Source organism: Opisthorchis viverrini (genome assembly GCF_000715545.1).
Source record: "Opisthorchis viverrini unplaced genomic scaffold opera_v5_221, whole genome shotgun sequence".
In the NCBI taxonomy this organism is placed as follows: domain Eukaryota; kingdom Metazoa; phylum Platyhelminthes; class Trematoda; order Opisthorchiida; family Opisthorchiidae; genus Opisthorchis; species Opisthorchis viverrini.
In genome coordinates this window covers 31360-48796 of record NW_008751873.1, presented here as the reverse complement: position 1 = coordinate 48796, position 17437 = coordinate 31360, and the positions used below count along the sequence as shown (strand labels likewise).

At 48.1% G+C, this 17437-nt stretch overlaps 2 protein-coding genes across 2 annotated transcripts in view; one reads left to right on the top strand and one right to left on the bottom strand.

Moving 5' to 3' along the window:
- T265_08401 (hypothetical protein) overlaps positions 1-17437 on the bottom strand; it is a gene marked incomplete at both ends in the record, with an annotated part of 71453 nt that overhangs the window by 42314 nt on the left and 11702 nt on the right. The window contains 4 exons of the mRNA XM_009174197.1: positions 3457-3544; positions 4084-5210; positions 10534-10791; positions 12609-12682. Of these exons, the coding sequence (XP_009172461.1) occupies positions 3457-3544; positions 4084-5210; positions 10534-10791; positions 12609-12682 (1547 nt within the window). The remainder of the gene's footprint in view (positions 1-3456; positions 3545-4083; positions 5211-10533; positions 10792-12608; positions 12683-17437) is intronic.
- The window catches only part of T265_08402 (hypothetical protein), a gene marked incomplete at both ends in the record, with an annotated part of 33695 nt that continues 30127 nt past the window's right edge, over positions 13870-17437 (top strand). The window contains 8 exons of the mRNA XM_009174198.1: positions 13870-14031; positions 14070-14175; positions 14211-14347; positions 14385-14488; positions 14530-14685; positions 14725-14837; positions 17082-17239; positions 17295-17361. Coding sequence (XP_009172462.1) covers positions 13870-14031; positions 14070-14175; positions 14211-14347; positions 14385-14488; positions 14530-14685; positions 14725-14837; positions 17082-17239; positions 17295-17361 — 1003 coding nt within the window. The remainder of the gene's footprint in view (positions 14032-14069; positions 14176-14210; positions 14348-14384; positions 14489-14529; positions 14686-14724; positions 14838-17081; positions 17240-17294; positions 17362-17437) is intronic.

Here is a 17437-nt window from a genome sequence, read left to right as displayed (position 1 = left end):
AACCGCTCTTGCGTAACAAACATGCTCGTGCTTATGGACAGCTTAACCTAAACCAAGGACGAAGGACTCATATCGGACGCCATATATTTTCGGTCCCACACGTCCCGATGCTCCACAAACTCGAGTCATCACTGGATCAAGGAGTTCCTATCAAACAGATCATTCCGAGGGAGAATAGGCTCGATCTACTCTTCTGTAGCGCCGGTCTCCATTGGAGTTCCTCAAGGCACAGTCCTGGTACCACTGCTGCTTCTGATCTACGTCAACAACCTTCCAGATATTCCTGGAAGTTCATATCTCTTCTTTGCGGACGACTTGGAATCCTGGAGTTCCAATGCCCGTGCCCTCCAGATGGATGTAGACTCTGCAAAGCTGTTGTCGTTGGACTGGCACCTTCCTCTGAATGAGGAAAAGTGCGTCTATATGTCGTTTGGAGGGGATTCAGCGAATGCCTTTGTCATGCATGTTGAGAGAGGACCAGAAAACATCATGGGGATAGACGCCAAAAAGGAACTGGGTATCTGGATCTCCTCAAACTTGTCCTCACTGAGAAATAGTCCTAAAAGATAACCACCGGTTTACGAATGATCCAAAGCATTTTTCCCGTATTGCTCGCATGGACTTCCAAATACCCTATGAGGCCTTCAGACCGCTCCTGGAATTTGCCAACCAATGTGTCTACACAGGACTCACGAAAGACGTCACCTTCATTCAGCGTGTCCAGCGAGCCGCTACGAAAATGTTTGCCCGCCTCAAATCCGTGAACCACGGAACGCGTCTCGCGATGCTTGATCTCTTTTCCCTGGAGTACCGTCGCCTTCGAGGCTACCTAATTCTTACGCCCTGTTTGAACAAAGCTTGGCAAACAGGTTTTTTACCGTTGACACAGCAAACACACGTCGGGGACATGGTAAGATTTTCGATCTTACAGCTCACACATTCATTAGGCAAAATTTTTCTCGTTTCGGGTAGTAGCTGCGTGGAATGACCTTCCTCCGACGGTTGTCCACGCTCCTTCAAAAACTCAGTTTAAGTCACTACTAGACATTAATCTGTGGGACTCCTTGCACTGGCAACCACACTGCCCACGCTGAGAACATAAAGAGCAGTGCTACACCCTTTTTTCACTTTGCCTTTCAGGTGAACGACAGCGGCTGAACGACAAGAACAAAGCCGTCCTGGGAATCTTGAGCAAAAGCCTCGGTCCTGAGTCGTCCGCAAAAAGTAGACATGGAATCACAAGAACGCCTGGGAGGTCGTTGACTTAGGTCGGAAAGAGGGGTGGTCCCAAGATGGAGCCTTGTGGAACTCCAATGGAGACCGACGCTGGAGAGGAGTTGGTCGAGCCTATTCTCACTCGGAATGATCTGTCTGATCTGTCGCCTTAATCCAGCGAAGGATTTTCCTATGAATCACTTAACTTTTGGTTCAGTCGGCTTCTCTCAACGTACAGGCAGAGAAGAAATGACGTTGACTGCAGTTGTGTTCGTCTATGCATTCCGCCCTCAGTTGTGTGCTTTCATTGCGAGCCGATCCGAACACGTCCCACCGACAAACATTTTTCCCATGTTTTTTGTGAAACAGGCGCATATTAATCTATTCACGTAAGCATGCACTGCGGACTCATGGTCCCAAGACATCCATCGATTAGTATCTAATTTTAAAGGTAGCCAAGGGTATCGGGAGGGACTGAGTGGAAGGCGCAGTACGTCAGTTATCGGTTTCGCATTTCGGTAACGGCTTCTTTCACCGTCTTAACAATTCATTGAGTTAACACTTTCCATTTGGCTAAAAAATTTTACACACAAGCATCACTTGTCCATGAGAAACCTTTCGTCAGGTTACACTTTCTTTCCACTGCATAGCCACTTACTGACAAACACTAGCCAGGTCATAACAGGCTGAGTTGTGCTAAAACCTCTGTTAAAAATGACAGATGGTGGTATAAGTGTCAGCCAATTGTAAAACAAAGAATGAAATGCCACGCTTGTCCGGCTCACTGGTATTTCAAGAGTTTCAAAACGGTTTTCAGGAATTGTCAGATGAGTCGAATTTTTATTTTTCCTTGTCCTTCGTCTGCGCCAGTTGCCTGTAACTCGGGGCCGTTATGCCCTCCGCGGCTAACTGGACACCCACCGGCAACGAAACAAAATCCACATTTTCAAGTCGGGAGTGTGAGTGCAAAAGATCCCATTCATTCAAAAATGTGAACGGTAGACTGGTGGTTTTTCAAAAGACCTGTGGACGCAGGCTGGAGGAACAAAATTGCCTGGATGGTGATGGCTTATGAACTCCACCGTCGGGAAGAATTGGGTGCACTCTCTATCTCTTGTTCTATGGCCTCCAATCTAGCAAACTGAATCAGCAACTAAGATAGCCAGGGCCTTGCTGGTAAACTCATGTAAAAAAAACTAGACAGGTTGCCCTGCCTCTCGTTTTATTTAACTGTGGTATCAGCAAACTTAGCGAAGTATCGATCACTACTGCTCATAACTGGACTGTAAAGGAGTTTGTATAAGAGTTATAGACTACTTATAAGGCCGCTGAAAATTCTTCGACAATCCGCGACCAGTTCCCTCCTATTAGTATCCACCGTAAAGACCAAGTCGGTTAGAGGCTGTTCGTAGGTACTCCTTGACAAGAGTGGATGTGAATAGGATGCTGGTGCTGAGTACAGACACGCATAGTGTTCTCTGTAAGCCTCAGATACCACTGCTGGGTCATTTGTCGGTTCTCCGTTTCTGTCCCTCAAGGAGATGGCTTGTTTCTGCGGCGATGTCTCATGTACTTGAACAGTACGTTTTTGTTTTTTCGAGCGAGGTCCAGAATGTTGGCATGTTTACGTATGTTCCTTTGGCGGATTTCCGATTTATAGCCGATCCGCATTTTACGAAATGCCAACTAATCTTCTGTATCCCCTGTGGTCAACTTTTTGAAAAAGAGTTGGGATCTTTTTTCCAGAAGTCGCCGAATCCTTTTTAGCAGCCTGCGGTTCATCCGAGTGCGTGCTGGTGTTTTTGGGACGAACGTCGCGTCAGTCACGTGAAGTTTCGAGACACTGGTCCTACATAATTCTTCCACTGAGACTGGTCCCAATTTAACTTGCTCAAGAAAGATGCGCACTGCTGAGGAGTCTGCACGACATAAGTTTCCAAACCACGTTTTAGGTTCGGGATTTCTGGCCCAGTAGCAGGTGAAATCCAAGGTCAGCACAAAGTGGTCGCTATGTTGTAGTGGAGCGTTAATTGTTTCCTGACCAACGAAGTGTCTTTCGCCATTGATGACCAAATCCGGCGGGGATGGTAGTTGACCTGCGAAGTATCTGGTGAGTGCAACGACATGTTGAGCCCAAGCGCTCTGTTGTACGACTTCAATCAGCGCCGCTGCAAAAATTCCGTCTGATTCAACGCGCTGGAGCTCCATTCAGGAGTCATTTGGGGCGCTCAAATCACCCACCAGCAGGAGATGAGTAAAGTTGTAGTTGGAGGAGAGTTTCTCAAGCGTTTGTGCGAGGACTTGGTCATCTTCAGGGGGACTCGAAAGTCTACGGTAGACCACACCGAAAAGGAGAGAATCGGACTAACGCAGCAGGATTTGGACCTACATTGCATCGAAAAAAGGTGCAGTAGTGGTACCAGAGAGGATAATCGGGATTGGTAGGGCCGCATGTTAGTACAGAGCAACCCCACCAGCCCTCCCTCGTTTTGAGTCAGCTCGAAAAATAGTGACCGCTTATCGAGACCTCCGCGTGAGAGACATTTGGTTCGAGCCACGCCTCTTTCAGTGCGGTTATGGACGGCTGTTCAAAGTAAGCTGACTGTTTATCATCACCGAATTTGTGGAAAACCTGAAGCAGGTTGTGGCAAGGATTCCAACACTGTCTGCCGCCCCCGAGGCAGAGGAGGCGAATGTTGAGTGACCAGGTAGGTTATCGGACTGACGCTCGTTTTCCCGAAAGACTGCACCTTGGAGCCAGCCAGCAGTTTTCTAATATGGCGAGTTTTATGTGGCTTTTTTGGCTGCAGTCGCACTTCTTCCGGTTTTGTGTGAACACCCGATCCGCCAGCGATCAGCGTGGCCTACTGGATGTACGCCGGATTTTCCGGATGGCTGTAGTCATGTTTATGGCATTGGGTGTCGGTGTCTTGGGCGACGGTTGTGTCCACATGCTGTTTGACCGCTTTTGAGCGGGAGGTTGGCTTCGCTTCTTGTCCCCGCACGTCTGATTCATTCCAGTTCAGGGGCCGTGACTTTGTTGACGAATGCGCGGCTGCAGCTGTGCCCTCTGATACGGAGATAAGCGTTGATAGCTCTACGTGGTTTGGGCGCTGCTTGCATGTGTGGTTTGCCTCTTCCAGGGCGTCCCTGCCTTGGGTGGGCGAGAGGCCTGTGGTGGTCGAATAAAAACTGCTGTCCGGAGACGCAGCTGGTTTCGTCGGCCAGCTTTCGGGGGCACAGGGGGATATGACCACAATCGGCTTGGTGATGAGTTTGGGGTCTTCTGGTTTGGTGTCCGGTGGAAGCCTGTTTCGTGCTTCCACTCCTGACCTGTTGTGACCAAGCTTACGCGCGTCTAGAGGACGATCCTCAGATAGGCGCCTGGTCATTGGGTTGGTCTTTTGAATGCTGCCAGCTCGCTCCAAGACTTCCTGTACGTCGGACGGGGAAGAAAGTGTGACTAGAATTCCAAGGGTTCGCTTACTTCCCTTCTGGCGTAGCCATTCTGCGTGGAGCGCTTTATCAGGCCTGCTGAGTATCGACTGTGCCAGTTTCACTTGCGTGATTTTTCCGGAGAGTGACCCCCAGATTGTCAGCCTGTTTTCCCTTAGGCGTCTGTCCACTAGAAACGCTGTGGCGGTTTTTATAGCCGCGTCAGAAAGTTGTATGACTTTCTTCGCGGCCATGGGTCCCGGTATGGACATCGCGAGGTATTGGTTCAGCAAGGAAAGTTCCTTGTCGACTTTCGCCCAGGTCGCTGCATTCTTAGCGCCTGATCCCTCCAATGCCTTCGAAAGGCGCTCTAATTTTGCGTCGAGTATCCCGATTAAAGCGGAACACTGACAGTGGTCTTTCGGGATCTGCACTGGGGATTGGGTACCGTTTCGGGGGACTTTTCTCTTCGCTGCGGTATGCATTGCACCCTTGACGTAGAGGCAACTGGCACAGACAAACGGGTCAGGAGAGTTGGCTAGTTGGCTTATCTGGTCGTCCTGTAAACCCGTGCATTTGAAATGCCACCAGGCCTTGCAGGCGTGGCATTGCATACCGTGTTTGACGTTCGACGGGCAGCCATTTCGCCCAACAACATTTTTTCGCCTGCGCCGTTGAGATGAGTGAAAGTGAAATACGAGAACTAATACGACCCGGAAAGCATAGGCAAAGGCCTATATTAATCTGAGTGCAAGTGAAGAGCTCCTTTGTTTTTACTGCTCATGGACCTAACGTTCAAGGTCGTTCATCCAGGGTGGCGGTTATCAGTATTAGTTGGAAAGCGCGGAGCTTTCGAACCACCCGGATCTAACGCAGTGGAGACTGGACCGTACCTGCACACGCGTGTTTATCTTGTGACTTGTTGTATGTGTGCCTCTCTCTCTCTCCCCGTTGCAGGTACCATGGACGATCCCCGGACAGAAAGGAGTAGCTCGTTTGTACACCCACCCTCCTGAGTGCATGACCATGGCCTATTTTTGTACCTCATGGCACTTTCGGTTTCGGCCGCCCAGCAATGTGTTTTGTCCTATCTGGGTGCGTTTGGACCCCATCAGAAGAGAGAATATGACCCAAGAACAGCACTCTGCTTTGGAGAAACTTGCATTTCTCCACGCGGAGCGTTATGCCAGCCTCCTTGATGCGACAATGGAGTTCTCGCAGTCGACTGTTGTGTTCGTCGATTGTGCGGCCATGCACAATGATGTCGTCTAGGTAGATCAAACAATGTTTAGGGACCAAAATTGCGCGAACTGTCTGCATAAGTCACTGAAATGTGGCAGGTGCGTCCGCGAGTCCGAATTCATATAGGCCTGACGGCACTGCGAAAGCCGTTTTACAATGGTCCTTCGGATGAACCTTGACCTGACAGTATCCAGACGCTAAATCCAGAGTGGAAAACCACTTTGAGCCATCCATTGAGTCAACAGTATCATCCACACGTGTAAGCGTAAACGAGTCACGCCCAGTGACCTGATTCAGTTGTCGGTAGTCCACACATATGTCAAAGAACGTTGGTTCTCCGCAGAGAGGACCGCGAGATGTCCAGCACACCGTAGAACTCCGTTAGCAAACTGATTACCCTATTCCTTTCTGTGTCTGGTATGTTGGAGCGCAAATCGCGTAATTTTTTGTGTCAACAGACACGGTGCTGTTACACTCTGGTTCAGAGAATCGGACAGTGCTTGTCTGGCCATCAGTGTGAGCTCCGTGCATGATTAGGGAATCCATGCCCACAATTACATCTCAGTGGATTCGTGCACAGATGAACGTAAAGTTAGTAACTATGTCTGATGCAGAAAGTACTGCCCTATTCATGCCAAGTGATGAGATGATAGATCCATCGGTGGTAAGGAGTTCCGGGCAGTAGTCGCGACTATTAGGCTTCGGTCGTAATAAATCAATAGAAACAATGGGACAAGAAGCACCGGTGTCGACTAAGATTTTCACAGGCTTAGAGTTCAACTGCCCTGTCATAAGTAGAGGGGAAAACTGTCTATTAAAAGCGATAGGGATAGTTGTGGACAACGGAGGTTTGCTGTTATGAGAGTTGTGACCGCAGCGCCTGGCATTCTTTCCGAAGCGTACACAGTAGAAGCAGTTCCGGAGGGTTGGCTTGCTTTCAGTGGGGGTCCATATGCCCGGTTTCAACTGCGTGACACTTTCATTACTTGGATATCCAGTTTTCTACAGTCAAAGTTGTTGCACAGGCTTGATTACCCAACGGCCGCTGGGAGATTACTGTAAGAAGTTAAGGTAGAATACTTGAAGACGTACTCGTTTTGTCGAAACCATTGAGACCGTAATACTCACAAACGTTAGGTTTTGCATCCCCAGTTTTTACCTGTTATTGCTCTTGACCCATGGTATTTTCCGTCGTAATCCGGTTGTAGTAACCCTGTCCAGGGATTGATACGCAGGATCGAGAGTTTACCCAAGATCACCTGGTCGGAGTGGTTGTCGTTCATCGGTTTCGGTTCACATGAGACGCAGGCGAGATGGTACGGAGATGGTACACTTTGAGCATTAAGCAGCAAGCTTACCACCGCAAGAATACACATGAAAGCAGCCAAAAGTGTTTGGGAGTGACTCACAGATGCAGCCAAAACGACTGTCAGATGAAGGTTACCCGAGACACTGTTTACTCGAAATGAGGGAGAATTGTTGTCTAATAAAAGTGAATGATCTGACCTTAAAATCCTGCCACCATATCCCCTCTGTGTATTAGTTGGGTCAGCCGTAAAAATCTTATCGGCCAAACATTGTTTAAACAAGACATAAGTAAGTCTCAGGACCCATCGAAGGTGATGACGGACTAGAGGAAGATTTCCAACCGCCTTATAATCAAGGATTCGGGGCTGGAGACCACATTCGTGGTAGCACGTTGGATACACCCACCGAGGGTTATCTCCTTGCTTCCTGAGTAGACAACTTGGTTGGTGTATTCAAGAAGTGCCCTGACGTATGTTCAGTAAAGTATTGGGAATTATATCCTAGTAAAACTGGGTAAAGTGTGCTAAACCATCCGAAGAACGGCGAAGATTGATTTTTTGTGGTGGAAGGACATGAGACGGATATGCTTGTAGTGGGCAAGATATTTAAGTCCTTTTCATATCTTGCTTGCTAGTTTCTTTGGAGCCATTCTCACCGTGCATGGCAAAGGCGTTTCCTGCTTCTCCTCCGAACAACATGTGGACACATCTATGGTCTCTCGTAGTAAGGTGCTAGTTCAGTGATCACTGTTTTACCACGTCGATATTCATTTGAGATGCGCCCCGAGATTGGAAAGATAAGTGGTTCTTAGACGGAGCTTTGAGGAGCTCGAACACAAGCTGATACAGAAGAAGAGCAGGTCAATTCAACTTTCACTCGAAAAGTTCCGCTTGTTTACGAGGCCTTGACTCAACGTGAGAGTTCCCATGGAACCTTATGGAGCTCGAGTTTGTGGAGGGGCAGAACGTGCAGACCTCAACCGAATGGTTTTGGAAAAAGGAAGAATATGGTGTCCGACAGGAATCCTTCATGATTGGCTTGTGTTCAGCTATCCATGAACGTGAACATACGCACGACGCAAGGGAGGAATCCTTGCGTTGTGTTGTCTCTAGTGTACTTAAATATGTTTTTGACTTCCCAAGCTAAAGCACTTAACTTCCGAAAGTTTAATAGGGAGTCACTGTTTCGCAGTGTTTTTACACTTCACGAAATACCATCTGGACTTTTGTGGTTATCTTTTTAAACAGTTTGACCCTCACTTCCGGAAGGACGCTGATATGTTTGGAACAAATACTGCATCAGCCTCGTCATTATTCTGGCTAATCATCATTTATGTCTCCCTAAGCTACCCAGAGGTTAACCTGGTCAGGGAAGATACACGCCCCTGGGAACTCTGCGCGGCAGAAGTTAGGATGTCACGTTTGAGGTTTAGGGTTTCTGACCCAGTATCACATGGAGTCAAAGGCCGAAATACAGTTTCCACTATATCCCAGGGAAACCCTACTTATCACTAGAGCAATGGACGGTGTTTCATTGGTGAAAGCCTGGTTCAAAAGTGATGGTACTCGGCCGGTCCATCACCTGGTAGATGCGTCGGCATGCTGAGTACAGGCTCTCCATTGCGCGTGCTGGAGCTCCATCTAGGAGTCCGTTGGAGCATTTAGGTCGCATGTAGTCAAAACATTTTGAAGTGGTGTCCGGGAATAGTTGTTCAAGTGTTTATATAAGGAAGAAGTCGCCCTCCGGCGAACTTGGATAACAACGATAAACGACGCATTGAAGAGAGTGCGTCCTACGCAGCTAAATTTGGACACATACCGTACCAAGAAGTGTGCGAGATTGGTGTTGGAAAGGACTGGTCGTTTTCAAGTATAAAGCACTGCCACCCTTCCTCGTCTCGAATCAGTCCAGAGGACAGATTAGTCAGCTTCCGAGATATGAACATCAAAGATGTTCCTGTATGTGATAATGATCAGTTGTTCAAGACAGGCCAAGTGTTGAATATCGGAAAGCGTATGGAAAGGCCTGAGGCATTTTCTGGACAGACAATTCGGCACCATTCGTGCTGCATCTTGGGGAACACAGGGATGTGCTAGCAGAGTTTGCAGTTCCATGTTGGCTTCGAAGGGGCCTCTGCAGCGCACTTGTTCACCTCCTGCCTTGGTGATTCTGGCGCTTATTCTTTCTCTGTGGTATCTCTCGCCCCATAGGAGTTTAAAAAGAAAAAGAAGTGTTCAGCTGTAGCACCCTTCCGGTGCCTAGCTGCCATGCCACCCGAAGGAAGCACGAGGGCTGGGATAATGTCAGGTTGCCCAAGCCTAGACAGGGGAAGTCGAGAGGCGGAGGTCGGATTCGAACCACGAACCTTCCGGTCAGTAAATTCGCGCTCTAACCACTTGGGCCATCTCGCCCATCGCGCCGGCCATTTTCTCCTGGTGGTGGGGCAGAGGTCGCCTTTCTGTGGACAAAAACCTCGACGATTGATACTTGCAGTGGGCGAAATACCATATATTGGACTCTCAGCCCCATACTTAAAATGGGCGGGTGGGAGTTCGTCAGGATCAGCAGGTCGGTGACATCTGAAGGACAAAAGCCATTCGCTTATTTCCGAAGCCATCGGGTGTTCCACCTTCACCGTCCAGGGCTACGTTGGGGGTCGGGAGTCCGGCTGCGCAACTTTAAATGACCATTTGAATGGTTGTTCAAAGTGTTCAACCTCACGACTCAGGCGCTCTGTTTCGGAAGCAAGCAAGCCGTTTTCCAAATGATTATTTCTCCCACTGCAGGACTCTGAGCCTGCTGCGCGTCATCGTCATCATCATTGTCAGCTGTAATAACCGCGTACTCGTCGTACAGTGGTGGCAGCTGCCGCAGTTTCGTTCACCGGTGATTTGGGTGGGGGGAGTAGGTAGCTGCGCGTTGGAGGCGGGAGCTGATAAATTAGTGCATAAATCCATCAGTGGGCTGTTGGAAAAGGAACCATGCATTGAAGGCAATAGCTTGGATGCACGAGCGCCATTGGGGGCGCGACCGGGCCATGTCTGACAATGTCTCTAGCCATTGATGTGGCCCGTCTCGGGGTCCCCATCCAGGAAGACGGCAGTGACCAGCGCAGCTGAGTTTGCTGGTAATGGCTTTTATACTTCGCTGCCAAGTCATTGTTTGACCACCTCTGGCTCTCTTTCACCCTTCACATGGTTGGACGAAAAGAGCCCTTTGAGGAAGTCGGTCGACTGGCATACGCAGCACGTGGCCAAGCCAGCGCAACCTGTGCAGTGTGATCAGTTCATCTATCGAGGGTGAGCTATTTCTCCCGAATACCATTCGACGTACTTCAGCATTGCTGGTCCGGTGTTCCCACCAGACTCGGGCAATGCTCCGAAGACATCGATGGTCAAACACTGAAAGTCTTTTAACGTCCTCGGCGCGCAGCGGCCAGGTTTCCGACCCATACAGTAATATGGGCGCATTGTAAACTCGACCTTTGACATTGAGCTTGATGGAATTAGATAACCGGACGGCGCTGAGACGACTGTTCACTGGGATCCAATCCAGCAAAGCGCGTTCAGCTTTGGGGCCGAGTACAACTCCCTGTTGTGTACGACGAGGGTCGGAGTGCAACGACAATCAGAATGACAACGGAAGACTGAGGGCCCGAAAGCTAGGCTTTATTCATCCAAAACTTTGACACTGAGAGCTGGAAACGGAACAAAGTGATTTAGCAACAAATGATAAAACGTTTGAAAAACAGAGCAAATATATAACACCCCCACGACGTATATTCCACGAGTTATCGCTTCTGGGTCACCGAACACACGGAGGGAGAAATGTGAAAGAGCTGAGTTCATCCTTGGCCTTCTGAGATGCATAACGACGCTCGGATCTGGTATGCGTGTTTCGGAGACACAGCATATATGGATTTTAAGGGAGTACAAGGTTTCAGCAAGAATTTCCTGTTTATCAATTTGACATAGAATACGGACGTTAAAAGCTCCTATATAGAAAGGATCTCGTGGATTTAGACAGGTGCTATTTTGTTTAATGTTTGTAAGCAGCGAGGAGCCTGAGACCCTTAAGTCAGATGACTAACAGTCAAATGGCTCAGCGGCGTTTGCTTGTGCGGTGGGAAGGGGTTGTGGAGGGACATCGGTGGACGCTGAACTGCGCGGGCAAATGATACTTTCCGGTTGCCCAGGCCGAGGGTGGGGGTCTAGTTGAGGTACCCCACCTTGAGCTTTTGACTCAAAAGTCTGACCCACGAGGCAGCGGGAGAGTGTGGAGTTTTGTTCGGGGACCCTGCCCCAAGCCTCTGACTCAAAAGTCTGACCCACGAGGCAGTGAGAAAATGTGGGGTTTTCTTTGGGGACACTGACCGGAGCCGACGACCCAACATTCTGACCTGCTCGGCTGCAGGGGGTTGGCCTAAGCCGAGGGCGCAGGGAATTAGGCATTACTGTCTCATTCCTGATGCGGCTGCGCACAGCAGGTGCCCTTTGAGCAGCACCAGGCTCTTTGGTTTTAAAAGTATTTCGACCGTATTAGATAATGCGCCGGCGGTCACGGTCAACCGCACAAAGGTTCATTTTCATCGGAGGTGTGACAGTTTGTGAATCGTTATTTTACTGTCCAGTTGGAGGAATGCGTATCAGAGCTTGAAGCACTTTTACTGTCACTCAAGATCCAGTGCCTGGTTATAATTGGTTTCGTTTCATATATTTCTTTCTCGAGTGGCCCTATCATCATCAACGGCATAATGACAGTGTTCAACACTGATGCTTCTCTGATATACGGCCGATGGAGGAGGGACTTACTGCTAGCCTAACACAATCACTCTGAGTTGCCGATGCCAACATACACTCATTCAGGTAATCCAGGTAGAAACTGACAAAAGGAACACTAGCGACATGGATTACCAGCCATGTATTGCAGCATCTTCAACTAGGCACAATGGGGATCGCGCGGAGCTCATTCTGGAAGGTGAGTCGCACCGGTAGTATCCACGTTTCGTAATTTTTTCGATGCCCTCATGTCAGGTTGATCACGTCTCCGCTTGCGCCACTTTGAATTGGACATGGGAAACTGCGCTCTACTCAGCGAACGATGACCTGACCTGCGCAATACACAACCTAAGCACCGCAGATTTTGGTGCTGGACAAATTCTTCGGTTGAAGTTCGCATTACATAGCCCAACACTCGTTTGCTATCTGCCTTGCTGCGGATTCGCTGACACCAGATCACGTGAGCTATGGTTCTGAGATAACGGTCGTCAAAAACATGTAGGTGACTCAGTTCCGCTGCTCAGGTGGTTCTTGTTGGTACACTGCTGTCTGTCAGAAACGAGGATACAGGACATACATACTGTAATTGAATTGACTCTCCTCGCCCTCTTCCGGGTTCCGGCTGCGCACCTCTGGAGATGCAGAGGCAGCTGCAGCTGGATATCCCGGAGTGGGTGTTGTATTGAGCGACCGAGCGGAAGCGTCTGTAATTGATTGGATATCTGTTGATAACCGTCCCTGTACCGTTCGTTTAGAAACTTCTGTGAATGATTCTGGAGGAAGTGAGGTCTATCACTACCCCTTTATTGTGTCCACTTACGCCCCAACTGACTGTAGCCCTGAATCTGCCAAAGAGAGTTTCTATGACACTCTAGGTGCTCTTTTCCAACGAACTAAAAGATATCGTGGTCGCTGACAGCATAAACGTCCAGGTAGGTAGACTGCCGAGGCCCGATTAGGTCGTCGTCTTGGATTGGACACGGAAAATGGAGACCGCCTGCTTCAGACATGTGCTGATCACAGACTGTCGCTTTGTAGTACCAATTTTCCGGACAGCGGAAACCCATTTACAGATTGTGTTCATCAACCAGTCAGCCCCAAATCCAAGCAGATCATATCGCCGTCAGTTATCGGTGACGAGTGTCGGTCCTTGCTTTCTGCTCCTGGAACACCAGCGTGGACTCCGACCACACTTTTACGCTTCCGCCTTTCACTGCGCTTTTGAGGTCTGCTTAAAACGCACACACCTCACTCAGCCATTGAAGAGCTAGTTGACCCAGATATCAAACGAAATTGTCAGAACCGCCTCCTCAAACACCTGCCGGATGGCTAGATGTCGGGTATTAACAGCCACTTAGGAAAGATATCCAATGCGCTACTCAGTGCCGGAACTTGTGTTGGCAGTAAAACCCAGCCAACCACATCCAAACATTGGATCTCTAGTAGGGCTATCTTCGCTGGAGGCCCGGCAATAGGTTCTTCCTGGCCAAAACCACAACTCAGCCAGACGCATCCTTCGATGCCAGGCGAAGCTGAGTGTCCGTGCAAACCGAGAGCCTTGTTTAATACGAAAAACCAAGTAAATGGATATCTCTCGTCATAAATGAGATTCAGTTAAGTCTCTCGTGAAAACCAAATTGATACGTACTTTTATATTCACTGATGGTCGCCTAAAGGACCGTAGTTCATTGGTATATAATCGCTAGCTCTCAAGGAGATTTTCGCCTTCCTGTTTTGTGGTGTGCTGTCTTTGATTTATGTCTCGCGTTTGGAACTGTCTTGGGACAAGCGTCCAACCGGAAGGGGAAAATATTCATATCCCGAATTCTGCTACTGATTCGGCCCTTTTTATTCTTTAACTAACTATTCAACCCCCTTTCCTATTTTAGTCATGCGAACACCAGCATCTCGCCATCTGCGGTCGACCTCGGGGCAAAAGGTTCAAGTCTTCTGTCGTGTCAAACCAAATAGTACTGACTTGCCATCGTGTATTGAGATCATAAGCGAAACGACACTTAAGACTGTCGGGTCTAGGGCTGGGTCCTATAAAGAGGTAAAAACAGCACTTTTATGTTCTGTTATTTTGGGCAGACGTTGCACACATTTTCCGCTGTTTATGACGATCAAGTGTCACAAGATGTGATCTTTCAGAACGTTGCACTGCCCTTGGTTGGGGAGCTCCTCGAGGGAAAAAATGGTATGCACAAATTTCTGTCTTCATCGTATCTGAAGGTCTTCTACTTACTTATGGCACAACTGGGAGTGGGAAAACGTACGCCATGCAGGGCACATCCAAGGAGGCGGGTATTTTGCCTCTCACATTAGAGGTCATTTTTAATTCTCTTGGAGATCGACAGACGAAGAAATACGTGAGTGGCTTGCTGTTCCTATCCTATGCTTCATCAGGTAGTAAAACCGGATGGAATTAATGGGTTTGTGATTCAATCAGAAACGGATGCCCTGATAGACAGGCACCACTTGGACTATCAGCAGCGGTTAAACTTGCCAAGGTACGGTATCAAATTCGGCTTGATTACTTTTCATTTCTTAGAAACGATATACTGTCGACACCACACGTTAAATCTCGAGCGTCAGTTACTTTGCCTTTGCCGCCGAAAGCACTTTACGCGGTTTTCATATCTTTGGTAGAAGTCTACAACAACAATATATATGATTTGCTTCGTGAAACTCCTGATATACCGGGAAGGTTAGCTTGTTTGCAGTTGGCAGATCGATACGTTTACAGACCGGGTGTGACTCACGCGCTGCGTGAAGATGCTCATAGGAATATCTATGTTTCTGGTTGCGTCGAAGCTGAAGTGAAAACAGTTGATGAAGCTTTGAAGATATTTGCAGCAGGTTAGTTCAGATGAGCCGTTCATTTGAAATTCTGTTTTTGGTAATGCGTAACAAAGTTTGCAGTAGCTGAAAAGGCCTGACACTTTTAATAGAGTAAATTGTTTGGGGCTGGCCCAAAGACTGGGTATAAACCATTCATTACCTTTGGACTGATATCCATGGAGGTTGGCGTCTCCAAAGATCTATGAAACCCTGCCATGTCTTTTATTTTAGGAAATCTCAATTTTCTTTTATGTCGGATGATGCCTGTAAGCCAGCGTGTCTATGGGCTTCTCTCGTGTTCAGTAGCCGGTGTGAGAACCCAATAGTTGCTCTGGTGAGAAAACAGAAATGCTACCCCTTTTTATCATTCCATTTGGAGGCTTCTGATTTCACTCTATTTATACGTTCAACCTCACCGATCTCGTCGTTCAGTAATGCATATACCTGATTATCTTAAACTATTGGCGCTGCTGTTATCCGTCGAACCAGTTTGCTAGTAATAGCTACCCAACGGAGAGAGTGTTTAACTTAATTGATGTGCTCTAACTATCTTCTTTCAATTGAATTCCTCAATTTGATTGACAGGAGAAGACCCATTGGTTAAGTTTACAGATATTCATCTCGTCTATAGAAGAGGATACCCAATAACTTCATGATTTATCACCAAACTGACGTATGTGTATTATTATTAAAGACTCCAGTCTCTTCCCTGTCACTGATTTCCCACAGCAGCATATTGTGTTTTACGTCTCGCACCGCGTACAGGATCAGCCCAACAGCCGCTCCAGGTGATAAGTACCGTGACCCGGCGCTTGTGTGTGGATCCCCACAATGCTCTCGCACATTGTTATGGGGCTGGACAAATTCACTGAAAGACCATTCCTCATCCCTTTCAGTGACCAAATTACACTTAAACAGATTTGCTCCCGTTAGGCTTGTTTCTCATCCTATTGGCGATTTCATCTCGTAATTGAAGCCAATCTATCCTGAAAAGTCAGGAAATCATCGGCCGTACGTATTTCACGAAACTTCAGGGAGTCTCGAACCCGCCTAAAAAGTCACTGCTCGAAGAGCTACTTAACACATGTGACCATGGGATGTGGACCCTGTGACAGAAGGACACATGGTCCTATATTCTGTCTGAATACGAGCTAATCACACAACTGATCAGCCGTCCGTAGCCGAACCGTTAAGTGTCCAAACTACTAGCCGGGAGGTCGCAGGTTCGAGAATCTCTGGAGTTTCGTGAGATGCGTCATGCTAATGAATCCCAGTAGGGATGACGGGTGTGAACGACAAGAAAAAAATAGGAATGTTGTAGGGACAGCAAGGTTGGTAAACAACTTTGAAACCTACGAAACAATCATCCAGCCATCCAGTTTTTGTTCCATTACCCTATACAGTATGCCAAATGATGATTCAATAGTACGATTCCAGTCCCAACTGTTGAGAGCCAGGTTTTAGACTGTTCTCTTGTGCGACAGTCTCACACGATAGTGACGTTAGTGACAAGAACTGCTTGGGTTATTCGGAATCGGACTTACGGAGGACATGCCGAAGCTCGGTGCCACCGGATCAAATGGACACGGATTGGAACATTATAGCGATGTTCTCCCACGCCCTCATTATATGTCCCGTCACATCAGCGTACTTGAAGTATACATCGTAAGTACCTGTTTTGCAGTATTCCGGTCGGATTGCGTCAACGAATCAGTGACGAGCTGGTTAGAAAACGTATTCGGTTGTGTTGCAGGTGCTTTAAGTGCGTAAAACATTCAGCACCATCAACTGCGTTGGCTCGGCCATGTTCCACATATGCCGCAACACCGTCCAACGAGACGAATGTCGTTCTCCGTGCCACCTTTAGAACGACACGTTGCGACATGGGCAATGGATGGCTTGCAGAAGGGTGTGAAAGCGATTGCGAAGAGTTTGGATGTTGTTGGTGCAATACGCCCACCAGGATAGGGGTCCCGTGATCCTTCCTGTGCTTGGCTAGAGACGTTGCGAGAAATGGCGTCGGAGACGTTCTTACTGTCAATTACTTTCCAGATTGTCTGATTGAGCGCTTTGAAGTATGGGCACCTCACAATATCTGCAATGGAGCAGCAGGTCCTTTCCCTCACCCACTCTTCTCTCTTCCTTTTGTTCTAAGACTAAATATAATTAGTTAAAGTTTGTGGTTGTATGGTATTGAATTATCAGTGTCAACGGTGAGGTTGAGGAGTATTTTCGTTCAACAAATCCGTAGTAATTTTACAGGACTTACTTTGTCTCATCGTCGCTTGTCTGTTGCAGGACAGAAACGGCGCCGTATCGGTCAGACGGCATTGAATTGTGAATCCAGTCGCAGTCATTGCGTCTTCACTATTCGGCTTGTTCGAACCGGATACGATGAAAAATACGATGAAGCCATAGAGGTGAGGTTTTAGACATTTCTATTCGTGTTCAGTGTGGCATCCATCGAACTTGTAGATTTCCAGCGAGGAGCAGAAGGCGCAAGTATTCTTGGATGAACTGACTGACCTCATCCCGTCCTTTGGTATGTACTTTGCACCCACAAAGTGTAAGGTCATGCTTGTGGACGTGCAGTCACTGAACATGCCACTTACAATCCA